Here is a 20,869-nt window from a genome sequence, read left to right as displayed (position 1 = left end):
ACTGGAAGGCAGAGTAGTGCCTCGGTTAGCCTGCATTCCTACCCTTGCTTTCCATGTGAGTTTGAACTTGGTTTGAAAGCCTGAACTGTCTCTCGGAGATCATCTCATTCACAGGGCTAATGGCTGTGCAATGGAAGTTGAGGGCACATCAATAACGTTCAGGATTATACAGTGATACTCGAGGTGGGCATCAGGACAAATCCGTCTCCAAGTTCATTTTGGAACAAATGTCAGTTAGAGCATACTCTGCCCTCAGAGGCAGATGAGTGGACTCACTGAGACCCCTTTGAATTCCTTTATCGCTGATCCTTGTAAATGTGAGTGCTCAGTCAATGTGAGGGTTGCTTTTTGGAAGCTTAGGTTAAAAAAATCAGAAAACCTTGAAGAACTTACTGTTTGTAGGTAAAGGCTATCTCAAGTGGTTGGAACGGTTTTGCGTTATGCTGTTGCAGCGTGTCGTTAGGAGGTGCAGTAACTATTCTTTCCCTCAAATACTTTAGCCTGAAATTTGAGCAAGTATGTAACTTAATTTTGACATAACATAATTTGGGAATTTACTCTGTTACTCTTTGGAGGAGCAGTATCACCTCACACATAGGATGTGAGAATACGTCTGTTTCTTGGATGTTTTTATTGTTCCCCTGCAGATAGGAATTGCCTGCTTGCTTGGCCCTTTGCCCCGTGACAGGCCTAGAAAAGTAAAAATGCCTGGAGTATTCTTATAAAGTGAAGCTGCTGGGTGTGTTTGTTTTTTCCGCTGGTGTGTTAAAACAGCAGTAAGAGCAGCAGCCTGTGCCCTGACTTCTGTTGCTGTTCTCCGGTGCTGCTTGCCCCTCCAGCGTGCGCGTCTGCCGTAAAAGAGAAGCAGCGCCAAAATGCGCACACGGACGCCCCTGGCCCTCCCCGTCGAAGCTGGGTGGGAATATAAGAAAGACCATTCTAGGTTAGAAGAGAGGCTGGCTGAGTGCCGTATGCCGCCTTTGGCTGCAGCTTATTTTTGCAAGGGAGGGTCAGAAGTATGCCTGTCTCTCTCCTTGCTGGGCCTCTGACTAATGCCAGTACTGATGGTAGTCTTCAGAAGCTGTATTTGATAATCGATAACTCTGTCTCTAATTACGAATGCACTACCTCCTTACGTACAGTGAAGAACACAAATCTAAACCTGGTCACAAATAGTAGAGACCATCTTCCTCCTCCCTCCCCCAAAATGGCCGTTTTCCTTGGTTAAATGCGGTTTAGGTGAAATGTAACTCCTTCAGGAACTGGACTGAGATGGGTTAATCTAAAGGACCATGGAAGCTTAGATGCCGCATGGTTTTCCGCAACTTGTGTGGAGGTGGAAGAGCTGAGTGGACTGACAAGCTACTGATGTTTCATCCAAATGCTAGGCTTCGTTTTACTTCTTAAACGCAAGGCTAAAATAAGTCTCTGCTCTGTGCAGTTAGAAGAAAACATTTGGTGACCACGTTTTACTTTATTGTGGGTAGTTGGTAGTGTGTAAATGAAGTGAAGTAGTTGACCCAACAGTCAGGCCAGCGATGGTTTCGTTTTACTTTGGCGACAGACAAGAGAACGTAGAGATACCGTTCGGTTAAACCACCTGTAATCTACAGCCGTGTGAGTGAGTTCTGCAGGAAGCCTTGTAACGTGAAAAACTCGAACCCAAGTCGTCGTCTTCAATATGTAATGATTTTTTTCTTTCAGGATTTCGTTTTTTTAATTTGTTCCAATTTATTTTTCCCAAGAATTCTCCTGTCCCTTCAACTCTTCCTGAACCCATGACAGCTAGTGAGGCAGCTGCTAGAAAAAGCCAAATAAAAGCAAGGTGAGCAGTGGATGTGGCTTTACTGTGGGGTTTTTTTTAGGTAATATTGTTAAGCAACATGTTGGTCTGAAACCTGTTTTCATATGGTGGTTAATAAATGAAGAATTATCTTAGTAGCAGGGATCAGTAGCATAGATAAACTGCAATTCTAAGCGCTTCAAGTCTCTCTGGATTCCACTCCATTGCTTTTTTCATTGTATCGAGAATCCACGGAGAGAAGCTGAGATCCTGTTTCTTGGTGGATTAAGTGCACGCTAGCAGTCTGTTTCTGATCTGCTTTATTTCCTCCTAGTGTGATGAGTGAACTTGGAAATATAAGCTTTTCAGTGGCAGGTGAGGATAATATGGTGCAGGTAAACTGTTCTTAGGAGTTGTATTTAAATGTTCAAATCAAATCTGACTGAAAGTGGATTTCGTTCTTACAAAAATTCTGATTTTTATACCAAAATATCCCTTTTTTTCTTTAAACTTGTTAATAAAACCAAAACCAAAACCTCGGGAATTTCTGTTCATGCTTTTTACTTTAGCTGTGGTCTGTGGCGTATGCTTAGGGCTGATGCTGGAAGAATCCTCTATGCTTTTATTCCTTGGTCATGGAAGTTGTTTGGGTTTTGAATCTACCAACGTGTGTGACTTGAGTAATGTTATATTCAGCTATATAATTATCAGCTCTATTTCAACTCTGGCTTCGTTAGCCTACTGTGAATGAGCAGAAAATGCATAGTCTCATCTAGGCTGTGTTTGAGCTATGTCTGTGCCGTTTTAAGGTGATGTCCTGGTCTGGATGTGGTTGGTGTTGCTGGCTCTGCTGTCAGTTGGTGATGTGCAGCGTAGGGCGGGCCTAGAGTATCTGTGGAATCGTGTTTTCAACGCCAGCTAAATCGGCTAGATGGTAGTAGGAAGATTCAGAGTTCTTGCTAAATAATGTTTTCCTGACGGCCCTGAGTTACAGCAGGTTAAGGCAGACGGTGTCTTGATATAGTATGGTAGGAACTAGCATGAGGTGTTAGGTACTGGAGCTCAGCTAGTGAATCAGTGTGTTTAAGCAGTTGGACAGTTCTTAAAAAATGCGTATACTATAACCTGATAACAGGATTAAAGCTGAAAAGGACTTTGGTTTTGAACATCTTTATTACCGTGGTGGACTATTACACAGCTCTCAAGTACTGCAAGGAAGACACAGATATTGTGAGCAGTTGATGGGTGTTATAGCTGCTAGAGGCTAAATGTACAACAAAAAGTAGAAATGGGTTGACTTAACAGATAAGATTGTACTTAATCTTATTTCCTGTATGTATGAGCAGTAATCATATCTGTAGTCTTGGGATTACTGACTCAAGCGCTGCATATCATTTTCGCTCTCTACTGCGAACTGAGGAAAGCTTATACAGAGAAATTTCACCTCCTGCCACGGTCCCCTTGGGAAGGCGGCTGTTGCGTAGCTCCTGCTTAGTGGTGTTCTGCAGCAGTCATTTATCCTATGGCTGCAATGGGTGGTGAGTGGAATCTCGGGAAGCTAATTTTAAGGTATTAGAATCCGATTCAGAAGTAGAGCAGCACAGGGTTAAGACATAATTGAGCTATTAAGAGATATACTGTGTCTAGTTTGAAGAAGAAACAGTCTTTTCTACTCAAGTCTCTCTGATGGAAAACTTGCCATTTCAGAATAACAGATACCGTTGGACCAACAGAAACCTCAATTGCACCACGACAAAGACCAAAGGCCAATTCAAGCACTGCCACTTCTAATGTGCTGACGATCCAGAGCTCAGCAACTCCAGTCAAAGTACAAGTTCCTGGTGAATTAGGTAATCGTGGGCAAAAAGGTAACTGAACCAAGTCTAAGGATGGACCAAAACAAATGCAGAATGAATTTTGTGTTTCTTTTCCGTCTTGCTCTAGTAGGGACGACATTTAAAACTCAAATTAATCTGGTTTTTTTTATATGCCAAAAACCAAATCTTTATTCTTTCTGAAAGGCTCTAAATGCCCAAGTAATAAGTTTGACCAGATGCTGCAAAAAATAATTGCAAATTGTTGAGAAGTGAAGGTATTTGTTTCATTGTGCTAAACACTGATTTTGCTCTAACTTTCCCACTGCGGACGGTGAGAGAAGTTCATGCTCGGTTTTGACTTGAAAAAATTCACTACAAGTACTGAGCTCGTCTGTAACAAACCACTTTCGTTGTAGTAGGAAAATTATTTTCCCTGTGCCTCAGTAAGTCATGAGATCCCAGCAATATGCTGGTATTATTTGTGGGCTGGAACCATGTAAAAATGTGCCTTGGCTAACGATCGACCGATGCCTTCCGCGTGGCACTGTGGGTGCGATAGAGGGGCAGCAGAGCAGTAACTGAGGGAGACTCCATCGAGTGAAATGGGCTTTCAGTAAAGCCTTTGTGAGGTTTCCTTTATCTCATTCAGAAAGAGTTATGGCTCTGATAGATATTCATTTAAGCGGTTTTCACTTATTTGTTGAATACTTCACTAGTTGCGCTTTGTGGTGTTATGTGTCCGGTACAGTGTGGGAGGAGAAGCTTGGGGGATGGTATTGGCAAAACCTCCGGTCAAAAAGCCGCTGAGAACATGCGTGTCCCAGGTGTAAGCAACTTGTACGAGGCAGGATCCAAATAACGTCCAACTCGGAAAGCTGTTCCTCTTAGTACAGGGAACAGATGATTCCTGGGCACTTCAGAATTTAAATATGGGAGGCAAGAAACTGATTTCTGTGAGTAACTGCTTACTTGAAAAGCTGCAAAAACAATCAAATGGTGAATTTAATCCGGTGTTCTGTTTAAAGGAATTTGACAAGTGAGCCAATAGTTCCCTTAAAAACGAAAAAAAATTGTGTGTCACTTGTGTGCGTTGAGAGTTAGGGTTTGAGATCCTAGAAGGTGCAACTTAAGTATAAGTAAAGCAGAAGTCTTGAACCCAGCTTGCTCTGTTGTGAGATCAAAGGAAGCTTCCCGTGTCTTCCAAGTGGAAATAGTATATTGACAGGCCTGGAAGTATTTTTGGAGAGGTGAACTGATTATCTACCAGCTGTAGTAGTTGTCAGACCAGGAAGGGAGCCTTATAAACTGTTTCACCTTGAAGTGTTAAATGAAGAGGTTAACTGCCAGGGAGCTTTCTAGCTAAACTTGAGCGATGAGCGTGTCAGTAGGGTTGTCTGAATGTTACAGGAACCACGCGACCAGGGAACGGACAAGAAATCGTACCGTCCCAAGGGACCAACCAGCACCCTCCGCAGCAGAACAGAGTTCTCCAGCAGCTGCAGCAGGGGGACTGGAGGCTACAGCAGCTACACCAGTTGCATCACCAGCAGCAGCAACCTACGATTCAGGATGCTTATATTCAGCAGGTATGAGTCAAATCTGTTGAACAAGTTTCTGAGAGACACGCGCTTGTTAAATACGCTTGGAATCACGTGCTAGTTAAACGTTTCTGCTGTTGCTGCCTGGTTTTCTCCTGCTAGGAGAGAGAGAAAGGGATCATGGCTCCTGCCCCTTCTTTTTCCTTTGATTTGTCTCTTTGTAGGCACTGTAATGCTTATCCTAGAAAGCTGCTTTCTTTGTGCTGTCTTGTTTTTGTAGTTTGACCCTGAATCCCGGCTCACTTTGAATCAGCACCATGTGGCCCAAATAAAGGTTTTGTATATGTGTAAATGCGCTTGAGATGAACGTTAGGAATTATCTAGGTGACAACGCTATGCTTGCAGTAGATGGTTGTACGTAGACCTTCTGAGTAGGATTTTTGCAGTTTTGGTTTTCCTCAGTTTTTCGTGGTGAGAGCTTCCTTTTTGTAGTTGTTCTGCCGGCCCAGATTTTTCATGGATTTCTTTTCATGGATCCCACCTCTTCTACCACTGTCCAGTTTGCATACTGTCAAGTATAATTGCTTGAGCTGCGTAGCACCACTAAGTGTAACCATAGCAGAAGAGCAGCTGGGTCTGACAAGAACTTTCAGATTCTGTCCAAGGCACCTATAGCTATTCCTCTCTTCCCCCCCCCCCCCCCCCGTTGAGACATGTTATGCTTTAAAGCACAGCTGATTGATTTTCCAAAGGGGCTCAGCACTGGTGAAAATGGCAAAAGTTGGGATGTTAATAGGACTGCAGTAGAAAAGGCAGCGCTGAATATGTAGTCTTGTTTTTAGTTAAACAGGCTGGTATTGATTGGGGGGAAAAAATGGAAAAGCTTACGAAGACAGAGTCGTTAAAATGCAGTGACTGAATTGCAAGCTGATTCTTCGTTACATGATATCTTCAGGGAAAAATGGTGCTGAGTCACATAAGTGTTATTTTAATTGATGTTTCTTCTAAATATCTGGATGTTTCTAAAGGGGGGATCGTGACTTCTTAAAGCTATTTTCTTCTTTTAATCTATAGTATCAACAAGCAGTGCACCAGCAGATGGTCCAGCAGCAGCTGTTGATGCAGTCTGTCTACCAGCAGCAGCCTTCCCAATCTCAGTATCCTGCTATGGTATGTCAAGAATGGAACGTAGATGGTACAGTCTTAGAATGCGTGCTGTGTTTGTAAGTCTGTTGCAAAGATGGAGTAAGAGAAGTCTGTCCGTAGTTCTAACGAGCTGTGGATGCGGTAAATAGTGTGAAGTTGAGCATCTAAAATGATACTCAGTTGAGGGGAAAAAAAGTTACCCCAAACTTGGTTGCAAAAGCTTATCTGGAGTTGCACTTCTGTATTAATGAGATGGGATATATCCTAAACTTGATTAGGCGGGTATATTCTCATTTGAAACGTACTTTGTGCTTAAGGTTTCCAGTGGTGACCACAGCAACATGTGTGTGTTATGGTACAAAGTTCTAGATGATGTGTTGGCATCGAATTCCTACTTGAAAAGCAAGAGAGCTAACCGGCGTAGTATGTTTTTCAAAAGTCAGGAGAAATTGTCCTGTGATTTTGATTATTAATATTTAAGAATAGGGTGTGATGAAAACGAACTTGTTAGTGCTGCCGTAGCATATACTTACTTTCTGTAATTATTGCAACCTGAGAGAGAAACGGTATTGCTGACCTGTCAGGGCAGTTTCTTTTCACCCGTATAACGGACAGGTCTGGCTTCTTGCTTCTGCTGAAGCTACCAAGCTGTTCTGGAGCGTGGTGGGGGTTAGGGCGCTGGGCCACAAGGCCGATATTGTTACTTAGCAGACGAGATTGACGCTGGCCCATGTGAATTGTAGTAATGTGATCGCTATCATCCTTAGGTGCAGCAATATCAGCAGGCTCTCCTACAGCAGCAGATGCTTGCTCAGCAGCAACAGCGGTCGCAACAGGCGCGGTCTCCTGAATATATCACTTCTCCACAAGACTTCTCACCAGCCTTAATCTCCTACCCTGGGTCGCTTCCAGTGCATGCTGGAACAGTGGCAGATTCTCCCTACCCTGCAAGCAGGCAAGTATGCCGAGATAAATGTACCCGAGGGTTGCTTATGGCTTACATTCCTATTTGCGGTGAGCGCTGCTGAACCCTTTTGTCACAAATGACGTGCTTCAATAGTAAGCTATTACTTAAAGCAGTTGGATAGTTGCTGTTGTGTGGTAAAGGATATTTTGAGAGGAAAGCGGGACACTTAACTTGTTAACAGATGAGCCTGAGAAAACTTGTTTAAGAACCGGTCTTCCAGTTTTTCTTGTTGATGGACTTATTCCAGTAACTGACTGCTAACCGCTTTGCTTAGGATGGTCAGTAGCCGATGTTGAATGAGGTTATTGGCGAGTGAAAGTCATCTCAAACACTCTGTTAAGAGAAGTTTTATGTATATATATATATTCATTTGCTAGGGCTTCTAACTCTTATGTCTGTTGCTCGGCGGTCTGACTTGACTACGTTGTATGATGGAGTACACCTCAGCAGCGATGTGATCCTGTTGCAGGGGCTTGTGGACTTACCCTTGCTCAAAAAAATAGAATAAATGATTTTCCCCTCAACTCTTATGAAAAGCAGCGTGTGGAATAAAAAAACCCTTCCTTTTTTTGATATTGAAAATAAGGAAATCGCACATTTGTCCAGTTTCACTCACGTTATGAACTAGGTTATACGTTTATATAGGTTCCTGCTATACTATATTGAAAGAGAAGTCCTTTGCAATTGTGGGAGTGCTGCAGTCTTTGGTGCAGTCAGCCTTGACACAGGCTTTCAGTTAATACTGTGGCTTTCATGTTTCAGGTGCTGCTCTCAGTCTCGGTCTCTTCTAGGTTACCGTGTATTGAAAGAGTAAAAGGCAAAATATTTGCCTGCTGTAGGCTGGATCGATATCATATCATGTGTCACTGTGACCAGCTTGGCTTCGTCTCGCCAGTTAGGTCGTCTTATTCCTAGCAGAGAGTCTCGTCCTGCGCTTCTGTGCCGGTATCTGAGACTTAACAGCTGTACTTTGGTCAGCTCTATTGCCAGAGTACTTAAGTCACAAATAATTTCTGAAAGGAATCATTCCAGTCTGAAAGCAAATACGTATATTTCCAGTTTCTCTTCTGTGTGTTTGGCTGAAGGTTTTGATCCTGCTCTTCAGCTGCAAGTCAGTGACTGGGAGTTAGCAATGGCTTGCAATGCATAAGATGGATCTTGTAAACAAAAAATAGGACTTATTGTATTGAAGGAAGGGGTGACGAGTTTCTTTTCCCTTGACGTACTAAATGCAATGCATTGTATCGCACATTGTCCTTCTCTCACGAGAAAGAGCCAGTAATCTTGTGGGAAGGCAGCACCCAAGCTGACAGTGATGACCTGCTTCGCTCTTCTCTGGCCTTGAAGAGATGGTTCCACGTGGAGCGGGGCTGCAGGTGTGGCCGGCAGAGCCTAGCTGGCCATGAAGAACCAGTTAGCATGCAGTACCTGGCTGATAGCTGCTTTTCCAGTCCGCTTCAGACAAACAGAGAAGCGGTAGGCGGAATTGGCTAAAAAAAGCATCAAAGGAAAAATGCGTCTGGTCAAAGGTTTCCTTATCCTTATTAGATAAGACAAATATAAGCAGAAGCTGTGATGTCAACTGGTTAAGTTAATTGTATCAGTTGGATGGATGTAGGATTCAAAAACACTTAATGTGCCAAGAAAAAATAATTTGAAAATTAAGAGGACCGATGAAAATTTCTAACATGTTTAGGAGGCTTTTTTTTTTTTCAGGAAAACAAGGTAGTCTCCTATGGCAATACAGAAATGACTATAGGTGAAAGACAGTTTTTGCCCTCGCATGTCGCGTTGACGAAAGATTCTGTGCTGTGGCTACAGTTAATAAATTGAAAAATAGAAGTCCAGGGATTGCGTACGGAAATTATGCGATCAAACCACATATTTCAAGTGATCCGCTTTCCCTTAAAATAGCTTTCATATGCCTTTGGGATAAGCTATTAATGCGTGTGTGTTACTTGTATGTAGCATTTTGGCATGCTGAAGTATGTCATAGGTTTTCACCCTGATAAATGATCCGGTAACGTTTCTCTTTATTTGTTTCCATGAACTGACTCTACAGGTCAGGTATTCCTGATGCTGAAGCAATGGCCAGTTACCCAAAGCAGAGCATCAATAACCCACCTGATATGTCAGGCTGGAACCCTTTTGGAGAGGACAATTTTTCCAAGTTGACAGAGGAGGAGCTGCTGGACAGAGAATTTGACCTGCTAAGATCAAGTAAGGGACGCTTGAAGGCTTATTTTGCTTCGCAGTAGCTAAGGGCTCTGTAGTTGCTCAGCAGTTCCAACACCTGTCTTGTGGAAGCGCCGTGCGGTCTGTGTACAGAGAATTCTTTCTGAGCATTTGAGGGCAGAGTTGGGCCTGTCTTCTTCCTTTCCTTTCCCTTTTTGAAAATGTGTGCAATAGGAACTCACTGTCTAAAATCGGTAGTTACTGGCGCAAATACTGCAGAAATGGTAATATCTTAGCTCTTAAATGCCGCTTGTGTCACCTTGATTGTGAAGAAGCTCTGAACGGCAGAGGTATGTTGTCAGATAGGAAGAAAAGTGTGGCTGCTTGCTTTATTCCTTTCCAGCTTTTTTCTTGCACACCAGAGCAGAAGATTCTGTGGGTCTGATACGTCCTTTGAAAATGCCCGAAAGAAAATTGATCTCTTACATTATGTTAATGTTTTGTAATGTCCTTTTTGATGAGTGGCTACGTGTAAGGGCTGCTTTATTGTTCTGATATGGCAATAGTTGAATAAACTTTTTCCTCTTGAAGTCAGTTATCGCGATGGTTTTTACTTGGAATTATTTCCTTTTCTTAACGGCTTGACACATGCTCATTAGATGCTCTTCCGAAAACTGGTTTTGTCAAGGTCAGACTTATTAGTGAGACTTGTAAGATGTGACAATGTCAAAAAACAGATTGTATATACTTGGCTGACTGTCGGCAAGTTCCTTGCAATTAAAAATGCAGTGAAGCTGAATTGCAAGTAATTGAAAAAAATTTGAAATTGAAAAAAACCCTGTGCCTTCAGTTGAGTCATCGTCTTGGATTTCGGTGTCCTTAAATGTAGCTGGATAAGACGTACGCATTACCTGTTAATCCTTAAGTGACTGGTTTTTTTCTTTGTGGAATTCTAGTTGATTGTTTTCACTTGTATCCTGTGTTGATCAAGTAAGACTCCTGTTTTTGAGACGTGGATGTAAGCTGCACACATTTTACAGTAAAAAGACTTCCTACTAGCTGGGGAAAATGGAAAATGGACCAGCTGAAAAATAAGCATTCCTTCTGAATCCAAGTTTATAATTCAAAATTACTTAGTATTAGAATTGAATATCTGTAGGCACGCTGCTTCCAAATGAAGTTGAAATAATAAACTCTTGAATCTGGAGGAGGTTAGCTTGAAGCAAAAGGTCAGCACAACATTACCCATTTCCAGAATCTTTAACTGACTGTTGGACTGCTGACTGCGGTTATGGTAAGTTTTGAGATCGATTTGGTTAAGCCACATGTTTTGAAAAAAATCTAAGTATAGCAGAAGACAGTAACCAAGGACGTATTTCAATTGGCTTTACAAAAAAGCTGGAGAATGCTATACAAGAAATAGGCTTGCCTGGAGTATCTCAATAGGCTGGTTCTAGTAAGCTGGGGAAATAGAAAATCATGGGATCATTTAGGTTGGAAAAGACCCTTAAGATCATCGAGTCCAGCTGTTAAGCCAGCACTGCCAAGTCCACCGCTAAACCATGTGCCTAAGTGCCACGTCTACAAGTCTTTTAAATACCTCCGGGGATGGGGACTCAACCGCTGCCCTGGGCAGCCTGGTCCGGTGCCCGACCGCCCTTTCGGTGAAAATGCGGAATTGTGTGCAGACAGTTGGACTTAGTAAAGGCTGGAAAAACTTGGAGCTAAGTGCCGCTAACTCCAGCAGAAAGAACAGTTTGTTCCTATAATTCCATTATTCAGTTTTTGTACTACATGTCTGAAAATAGTCTGAAGTTTTTAAAGACCAAATCTACTTAAGCATGTTTTCGGCTCAACTCTTAGCAGATAATTCAATGCACAGAAGAAGTGGATGTGATGATAAACTTCATATAGTCTATCAGAGAAGTAAACGTAACAGCATACTTTTGCTTAGTAATAACCAGCATTAGGGTTTTTTTAGTCACTTGAATACAGAAAAAGTAAAAATAAAAAAGATTTCCTTGACCAGGAGTACACTAGATGGCAGCCTTGTTCATACACGACCTGAGGCGCAGTTGCAGCTTTTCTGAGGCCTTAGGCTCGACGGCGGTTAGAGGTGCAGCGGAGGGGGAGCGTGGCTAGTTTTAGTCTCAGTGTACGTGTGGTTGTGTGTGCACAGAGATAGATACATCCAAGACTTGAAAGACCTTTTAACTTTGTGTTTTGGTATTAAGGATGTTGTGCCAAAGATGGTATGAACTTACCTTGCAGTGTTAATGCCTTGACTGCAGTCAAAGCGAAAATACTTATACGTAATATTGCCTGCTGGTACTTTGTCGAACTTAGGTGGATTAATGAGAAATGGAGAGATTTATTGTGCAGTTAAGGCTTATACCTATAAAATAGTTGTTAACTGTATAATGCTTCCTGGAGTTGCCTCAGATGTATCTTAACAGTCAAGGCTTAATTCTCTTCAAAGGTAGGTTATCTCTGATGAGAGAAAACTGCTGGTTACTACTAAGTAATTTTTTTTGCTCAATTTTTGAGTTTACTGTGAATCATTTTGCCATCTAGAGGAGGGAGAATTGAAGATACGGGTTTGATAAATTGTTGTGTTTTCTGTTACTAAACGCGATGGCAGTCCCATACTTCGTAACTCCTGTACAGTGTTGTTTAAGTTTGTCACTTTGTGATGTTACGTGGTGCTGAGTAGCATTCTAAACATTAATCCTTTCTTTCCGCTTCCAAAAGCCGGGTTTGTATTGCTGAACTGATGCTTTATTTATATTAAAAATATCTTTAAATCTGTCAAATATTTTTAAAGCTGTTGCGTTCGTGACAGTAATACACGAGTAATTAAATATACACAGCCTTTGTTAGAGGATCGAGATGTCATCGTAGTATGTCAGGCTAACGTTACCCTTGGATTTCACGCATTTAGTAGCTTAATGTCGTAGTGCGTGCAGTGATGTTATGGCTGTGATGATTAATCACTGTTCCTTCAAAAAGGGAATTAACTCATAGAACAGAACACCTCGCTTAGGCTTTCTGGAAGTTTTCATAGTAAAAAGATGAGAGTTGCAGTAAAAGGTAATGCGCGATTGAATGAAGATTTCTGAACTGAGCACCTTTGTGGAGGAGTTCCTGGTTCTTGTGTACGCTGATGTTTGTCTGTCGTTATCATCGGTATTTATGATGGTCCAGCAGCAACACGTGATGCTGAGATTCTGACAACGTTGTGAAGAAATGGATTTCTTAGAAAGAGCTCCTCTAACCACCTCATCTGTGCAGAATTGGAGTCGAGAAAATGAGTCGTCGTTCTCACTGGGGAAAAAATACCAGCGCAGCCTTTGCACTGGATTGCACAAAGATTCGTGTTAGGCTCGGAATCATCTCGGTGCTGCAACAGAGAGACCTGCGGGTGCAAAGCCTGCGAAGCTCTGTGCCCGTCATCTTCGCAGTGTGTGTAGTATGTAGGCACTACTTGGGCCATCTCTGCGGGCAAGAGCTCTGGTTCTCACCAGGCTTTCCTTGTGCACGACTGCTTCTCGTGCTTGAGAAAGTCCCGAGAGCGCTCTTCTCCTGAGGAATTCTGGGCCCGTCACTCGAATGGAAACAGCTGGGCTTGGATTCCGTGTTCGTGGTTGTCAATAACCGCGCTCTTCTGCGGAAGGGTCCGCCGTGCCGTGGGACCGTGCCTCTGGCAGTGCTCGGGGCTGCGTTCGTGCGATTACTCAGTGAGGGGAAAACCTGGGATCTTTAGGTTAAGGAAGTTGCATCTGAAGCACAGTAAAGGCTCATACTGACAGCCCCGCTCAATCTGCCTCTGCGTGTGTGACGCTGGAGAAGCCATCACTGTCTCATTTCTCTCAAGCGTGCTCTGATGAAGAGAAGCGGATTTTGGTACGAGGTGGACAAATGGCACTTGTGCCTCAGAAGACTGGAAAAACAGACTGTCCTTTTCCCATAGCCTTAGATTGCACGATAAATGGGCCAATTTTGAACTTTCTTTTCCAGGGAAGTGTATCCCAGTACGTGTATGCCTAGGTGCCGTGGACTAGTTGGAACCTTCTATTTACTCACCGTACCTAATTTTTCTTGCATTGTTAGCATTTAAATCCATTTTCTGTTTTGTTAGCCCTGCCGCTGAAGCTGGGAGATCTGATAGTCATTTGAGGGCTTGAACTTTCGTGGTCTTGCGTGCCAGCATTTGCAGGGACTGTCTGAAGGGTAGTTCAAGTTGTTGCACCTTTCAAAGTTCCTCTAGAGCTTGGTTGCCTGCAAGCTGTGCAGCAGTCAGTGAGCAGGTTTTCCTCTGGAGGTGAGACACTGGGGATAAGAGGACAAAAGCATCCCTCACTCAGTCTGCATTTGTAAAGATGCAAGTTGAAGGTCACATGTATTTCTTCTAAGACAAAACTAAAAAAAAAAGGCACCCCCTCAAACAAAAAAACAAATAAGCAAAAAAAAAAAAAAAAACCCCTACCCCCTAGAAAACCCCTCACCAAACCAATCCAAACCCCCAAAACCGAAAACCAAACCCTTCTTCCCTGAGGAGAGAAAAAACTGTGGGTATGACTGTTCAGAATCAGGAGTAAGTACTGCTGTTGGATGTGATGCTTGGCAGTTGTTTGTCTACAAGGCTCGAAGCTGATGGTATAAAACACAGAGCTGCTGGTCTTTTGTGCGTCTCTGCTAGTATTCTCTTCTGCACGGCTGTGTCGCTGTAGGATAATTTAGTTTGGGTCGGTTAGTCTCTGCCTATTTTGATCTGTATGTGTTGAGGTGAGAGCAAGTACTTAATCTCCTGCACTAGGAGCCCCGAGTTGTGATTCTACTTTAAGTAGGGGTTGTCTGTAGTGGAACAAGTCCCGGTTGTATTTCTTCGGCAAGTCTAGCGGTAGGTAAGACAAGATAGTTCACATTACGGACTCTCGAATACGAGCAGAACACTTGTCTGTGAAAACAGGCATGTAATTTCAAAACTCTTGGGCTTTGTACGCGGGGTTAACATGCGTCTGTCTGAAGTAGATGAGCTTGCTGCCTAGTCCCTGGTTGTCTTAGGGAAGCATCCTGGGTGCTGTATTGAAGGACTGAATAGGAAATGTGCAGGTAGCTTGGTGTAGGTAATTAGGGCACGGCTCAGCGGCATCTCTGCGCTGGCAAATTGTCAAGCAAGTTGTGCTGCCGATGGCTTGGCAGAGCAGCTGCTTGCTGTGAAAGAAGGGGAAAGGCAAATGCGGTGTCTTCTGCGTAGAGGAGGTAGGGTGTTAGCTGAGGGCGGAGCGCCTTGGCAGGGCGGTGGTGCCGAGGGGCTGGCGGGCCTTGCTGGACCCTCCTGAATGGCAGCGGGGTGCTTGGGTGGGGCGGTATTGATCTTCAGTTGGCAGCAATGTTAGAATAAGGTCGTAGACAGAAAAACTTCTTTTCCTAGTGTTTCGAATTTTTGACTGCTAAAAACCTTTTGTCTCCTTTAAAAAGAAAAAAATTTTTTTTAAAAATCACTCCTTAGGGTCGAAGGCAATACAACAGAGACAATAGATTTCTCCATATTATATGCCACTCAAGTTGTTTTTAATTACTAACAGATGTTACATGCTTAATAAAAAGTACTCCCAACTCTTTTGCTGTGATTGTCAACTTCTCTCTTTTTCTGGCAAAGGCTGGCCAAAACTTGGATAAAATGAATGATTTTGTGTGTTAGATAGCAGAGTGATTCTGACTTGAAAACCTCAATAGCACAGAGGACTGGTAGTTTCTATTACAGAGCGCACAGGCTGCACATAACATGTAAGAGAGATCCTAATGTCAAGCATTCCATCACCAAATACACGCTGATCTGGATGGGACAGGGGATTAAGCATAGGTTTGTGCAGGTGAATTTTCCTGAATGATCAAGAAGTATGAATTCAAGATGTAGGATATCTTTAAAACATCAACCCCCCCCCCCCCCCCCAACTGAGACTATATTCCTCCCTCACCCCATACTACTGTAGCTTTGCATAGGCATAAGACCTGCCATTTTTATTTTATTTTATTTTATTTTTTGTTCTGTTTCATTTTGTTTTTTACAGACAGGCTGGTGGACAGGAGAGCATCTTCAGATAAGAATGTGGAGCCACATTCTGCTCCACAGAAAAATCCTCCTGAAGATCCCTTTGGTTCTGTTCCTTTCATTTCTCACCCAGGCAAGTTACATCTGTAACATCACTACCTCGTATATATATGTATACATATGTACATATATATATATGTGTGTGTGTATCTGTTGAAGTATGTACATCTGGTTAAATGACCAAAGAATGATGAAGGTGTCAGCTGTCTCATGACAGTAGATGGGTTGAAGAGTTTTTTTTTAATGTTGATTACCTCCAATTAAAAAATACTTCTGCATCCAGTTCCTGGTACTTGCACGGCGTACAGACTCCGTAGTCTTCGCGGTGCAATTACATTGGGCCCGTGCAGTGTGAATCACTTGCGTAGAACCAGAAGTGCTTTGGCTAAGGGCAAATTACTTGCTAAGCCCAAATTTCGCTCCTTGCCTGTAGTCTGCTTCCAACTCATGCTGTTCCTTTAGTTCAGTTCTCCAGCCAAGTGAAGACTGTAAGCTTCTGCTGCGTTTAATGCGTAGTTTCGGTGCAAATTGAGTCAAAACAACCAAAATATCTGATGTTGTTTGTACAGTTGGAGAGGAGGGAGGGATTCATTATTGTGTTTCAGTTCGGCTTTGGCTGTTTTTACCTTGGATGGAAGTAAAAATACGGTTGTATTTCAGCATTGACTGTGAATGTGAAACTGCATCATCGTGCAACTTAATCGCCAGTTTTAACATTGGCGTGATCAGCACTTAAATTTTTTTCTTTTCTTTTTGGTACGTGTGGCAAAGCGAAGCCTACCTGCCAGTGAAGTGGTAAAAAGAGCTTCAATTACTTAAGGAGCCACTTAGGCGCCTACCTAAGTTTTGCTGAGAGCGCTTGTGTGATAAAGGTGCCTTAATATGACTTCTAAAAACTGTTCCCGCAGAAGTTCAAAAGCTCAGATAACGTGCCTTACAATAAATCACTTGGGGCCAACCTAAGTTAGCATCCGTGTTTCCTTTCGCTTTCCTCTTGCGTTCCTGAAGCCTGGCTACGAGGGCTGCTTGCTGCTGACGAGTGCTGTTGTACCGTACGTGGTGAAGAGCGAACAGCGTAACGCTGTTGTGTTCTGCAAGGCGATTTGTAAGAATACCTCTGCATCCGTATCCCCTCCTGTAGTTGGGAAGACTTGAATTAGTTCTGCTTGCTTCATTACTGCGTTCTTAATTTCTCTTCTCGTTCTGCTCGTTCAGAAAGGACAAGTTTGCCTTCTGTCACCCTGGTAATATTCACTAGTTGAATACAGTGTGAAAGCAATTCTGAAGCGAAGAAATGCTTGCTCTATAGGTACAGTCTATAGGTGGCAGTTGGGAAGGATTTACCCTAGAGTCTTCATTAAAGAGGTTGCTTTAATAGGTGAGCCTAAATTCGTGTGCAAAATGAACAGTAATATTGATACTTCATCTGAGAGGGTGACTGTCAGGTGCTCGGTCTCCTGTCTTGAGAATTCATACCCGTGTGTCTACGGATTATTTCTTTCTTTCCTCACCTTAGGTCTTAAAAATGTATTTGCTCATTGCTGCTTTTCAAATAGTTATAGCTTAGATGGTAAGGAATGGCCTCACTGTGTTATGTCATATGGTTTGTTTTTGCTACTGTGAACCCAAGCTTTAATTCTTGACATGCTAAAAAACAAGGGGAGATGCCTTCTCTTAAGGGGAAAAAAAAAAAATGAAGTTCAGTCATGACTGAAAAACCAGACTGCTTGAGAAATGTTGACTTGGTTGTGAACTGTTACCTGTTTCATTGGGGGAAAAAAAAAAACCCACAAACAATTTCAACAGCCTTTTTTCTACTGACTTGTACCTGGAATCGAAACAAGTGTACATACTGGCATGATTTCAAGGAAGGTTTTCTTCTGTGTTAACAGCGAATTACACTTAGCAAACAGATCTGATATGGTAAATCTTTAAATCTGAAGATATGTCTTTTAAGAGCTGGTTTGTTTTCCCCACGGAATTCTTCTTGGAAATGTCTTGAAATGAGGTGTTGTAAGACAACTACGAAAAGGAGGATTTTAGATGTGTTTTATTTCTAGTTGAGGACTTTCTAGGACAAACTTGACAAATGTCCCTAATATTTGGATTCCTTCTTGTACTGAACATTCCTGTATAATATGTTCTTTCTGGTTTGTTCCTTGTGATTGTGAAAGATGGAACCGAGAAGTAAAGCACATGTGTACCTTACTCAGGGCACCAAAGGGAAGATGACCAAATAGGAAGTGGAACAGAGGTTGAATACCTTGAGCACAGCCCGGCGTTCGGGGGAGAGGCTGTCTGTGTCTGCTTAGAGCACAAGTTTCACTCCCTTAGTGTGGCGTCTCTACGGCGCACGTACGGATTGTGTTATCACTGTTAAACCGGGTTTCTGACAACTGAATGTAGACTTCTTGAGTTACGATGAGATGAAGTGTGTTGATGAAGTGTGAGATGAAGTGTTGATGTTATCAATACAGACTATTTAAAATAAAAAAAGAAAATTTTACTTTCTTAAAAAATGACGGTTCCTATTGAATGAAGATATGTTCTACTGTATTAACAACCTGCTTTGTTTTTTTTCTGTGAGACTCAGGTCTCAGGTTGGCAAATGTTGTTTTATGTGGATTGTAGCTGAGTATTTCTTTTGTTTTGGCGGCTTAAGGGTTCTTTGCTGAAAGCAGCACTTGACTAAATTCTTGACTAAATTCTGTCATCTGATGTGGGATAGTAGCAAGAAGCCAAAGATCACTTATCATCTTTTGACTTGACAACATAAGGTGCTGGTAGTCCAGCGAAAGAAGTGCTATCAGGTACGTTTATATGTGTCTGGGAAGATGATGCAAGGGAGATGCAGAGGTTGAAACTGGAAACCTTTTGTCATCGCTGGAAAGGACCAAGGGTTGCCGAGAGCTGTGAGCCCTTGGGATCTTCCCTGTGGAGCTGAGAGCGTTTCAGGCAGCCGCTGCTGCAAGGATCGCCGGAAAGGAGAGCCTGGAACTGGATGGACGAAGGCTGCTTATCCAACAGAGCTTCTGTGCTTATTCTTCTCAGGTAAAAACGGAGAGCCGGCAACCCCGTGAACGTCCCTTGTCATGCTGTGCGGAGGGCGAATAGCTGTGTGAAATGAACTAACGTGCTACTCGGTCCCTCTTGCTATAGTTGATAGGAAAGCAGTGTAGAAGCGCTTAGTGTTACTGACACTTGGTGTATATCCTATTAAAAGTGTTTTCACAAGTACTATATGTAAACTTGCTATGCACACGATGCTATGCCTAAATGTTTATCGAAAATAGTAATGGCTTGGAACTTGAGACGGCTGGAAAAGAAAACTGGCTTGAGAAAGAATTACAATGCTCTTTAATGAGGAAGAGAGAAGAAAGCGCGGTTGAACAGCCACTAATGAGGCATTTAGGACAGGCACCTAGCATGTGAAAACCAGGTTCTGGTTCCTAAATGCCTGAAACACTGGGTGGTGACAGTGGAAAAGTCGGGTCCTGCGGTCAGCGTTGTGGAATGGAAGCTTTTGATTGCAGCGCGTGTTAACCAGCTTGTGTTGTAACGTCCTTTGTTAACATCAAGTTGAGGGTTTCAGAAACTCAGAAGAGACACCCGTTTTCTGCTATCTTCCAATTGTAAGAAGGGAATGTCATAAATATAGTACAGTTTGCTCGTGAGTTGTACTGAGTGGCCTTTTGCCATCTTATGTGTGTTTACAGTAACTCTTTCTGGGATTAAACTGGGCTAGCTTGCCTGTTGTTTCCCGCAGCTCAATACTGGAATTGAGAGAAGTAACAGAAGATTTGAGGTAACTCTCACAATGATACAGACGGACTGTGTGAGAAGTGGAGATGCTGGGAAACCGTGACAGGAATTTCTTCACAAGTGCTGACCTGAAGCTGTCTGCTAAGCAATTTGCTGCTATGGACAATCTCAGGGAGCTGTCTTCTGGCTTGTCTTATTGGGACAAGGCTCTAGCTCAGGTCAGCTGGTTACCTGTTCTACTGAATGTTTGTAAAGCTCATCTTCTGTACTGTAGACACGGTGCGTCTTGACCAAGTCACTGTTATTTCTTCTAATGTACAGAGGTAACCCCTTCCCAGTCACTGCACGCGTGTTCGCTGCGTGGAGACTGGTGACAAAATCAAGTTCAGTTCTGTAGCGGCTTCCTTTCGGCTTCCCGACTTGCTGCACTCGAAGACTTGGTCATGTCTTTAAATGATCGTTATAGGTGTCTGTCTTGGAATAAGCGCAATTCTGTGGTGCGGTATGTAAGTCGCTAGTCACAGCTGCGTGGATCTGGCAGAAAACCAGCCAGCTGCGTGCCAGGTAGCACTACAAGGGAGATCGTCTGGAGGCTTGGGCACACTGCGTCCCTGAAAGGACTCTGTTGCGATAGCTGGTTATTAGCATTCACTGTGTTACAGCCAAAAAGCATGGTCTTCTGGCATGAAGAAATATGGGTGACGACTCTTCGTTCGGTTACTTTTTGGTATACCGCTCTGAACGAGGTTTCAAACCACGGCTTTGGAGCCCTTGGACTACTGCGCAGTCCGCAGCTTGAAATGGAACACAGCTCACTCCAACTTAGCCAGAAGTCACAGACGCGAGACCAGGAGTAACTAAAAGACTTGAGCCAGGCTCCTCTATGACACTGAAACAGCCCGTGCCATCAGTTCATGTTTCTCTGACAATGGATGTTCTTGAGCTGTTTGTTAAAAGATGCCCAGACCTGCGCTTTGATATGGCTGTTGTACGGTGTTCCAGCTTGAGCTAACTTGGCAATTAAAATAAGCACATAGCAATATTTGCACTCGCTGAGAATACTGCTTATGTTACTTCATGACCTCTCCTTGGCTGTCATATCAGGTATTCATGCTACTTGCTGCATGCGGGTTCCGGATCTTCCCCTGTATCAAGATAATCTTGAGACTTTAACTTTTGTAGATGACACTTCCAAAGTAACTTGAGTTTATTCACGCGTTACAACAATAAATGATATGTGTGGGTTGTGCCAGTGGTGTGCTTTTTCCTCCAAAATGATTCAGTGATTTTTTTTTTTTTAATTTTATTTTTCCCCACAACTTGGAGCAATCAGTCACTCTCACCTTTCACCCTTTTTTTTAATCATATGCTTCACCCTGTAGATGAATTATTTTAAAGAATATTGAGGCAGTAGATGCCAGGCAAAAGTGTGGTGTTCTCCCATTTTTGTTCTTGAAAATAAAGGTGGTAAGCAGCGTAAATCCATTACAATCTTCAGCAGCTGCTGCTCTGGCTGTTGTCAGAGAAATCGTGCAGATGTAGTTGCAGCCCGCCGGTAATCCTTGG

At 42.9% G+C, this 20,869-nt stretch overlaps 1 protein-coding gene across 5 annotated transcripts in view; it reads left to right on the top strand.

Moving 5' to 3' along the window:
• BMP2K (BMP2 inducible kinase) overlaps positions 1 to 20,869 on the top strand; it is a 65,584-nt gene that overhangs the window by 33,673 nt on the left and 11,042 nt on the right. For 3 of the 5 annotated variants that reach the window (XR_014228563.1, XR_014228564.1, XM_082315718.1), the window contains exons 9-15: positions 1,746 to 1,825; positions 3,491 to 3,651; positions 5,008 to 5,186; positions 6,213 to 6,308; positions 7,052 to 7,239; positions 9,314 to 9,471; positions 15,501 to 15,614. Coding sequence is in view for 3 of the 5 variants with exons in the window: in XM_082315718.1 (XP_082171844.1) it covers positions 1,746 to 1,825; positions 3,491 to 3,651; positions 5,008 to 5,186; positions 6,213 to 6,308; positions 7,052 to 7,239; positions 9,314 to 9,471; positions 15,501 to 15,614 (976 nt within the window). In the remaining 2 variants the exon portion in view is untranslated. The remainder of the gene's footprint in view (positions 1 to 1,745; positions 1,826 to 3,490; positions 3,652 to 5,007; positions 5,187 to 6,212; positions 6,309 to 7,051; positions 7,240 to 9,313; positions 9,472 to 15,500; positions 15,615 to 20,869) is intronic. The other 2 variants (XM_082315719.1, XM_082315720.1) reach the window with 2 other exon arrangements.

The sequence above is a fragment of the Platalea leucorodia genome (genome assembly GCF_965183815.1).
Source record: "Platalea leucorodia genome assembly, chromosome: 6".
NCBI classification, from domain to species: Eukaryota; Metazoa; Chordata; class Aves; order Pelecaniformes; family Threskiornithidae; genus Platalea; species Platalea leucorodia.
The sequence above is the reverse complement of the archived record's forward strand: the minus strand, read 5'-3'. Positions and strand labels throughout refer to the sequence as shown.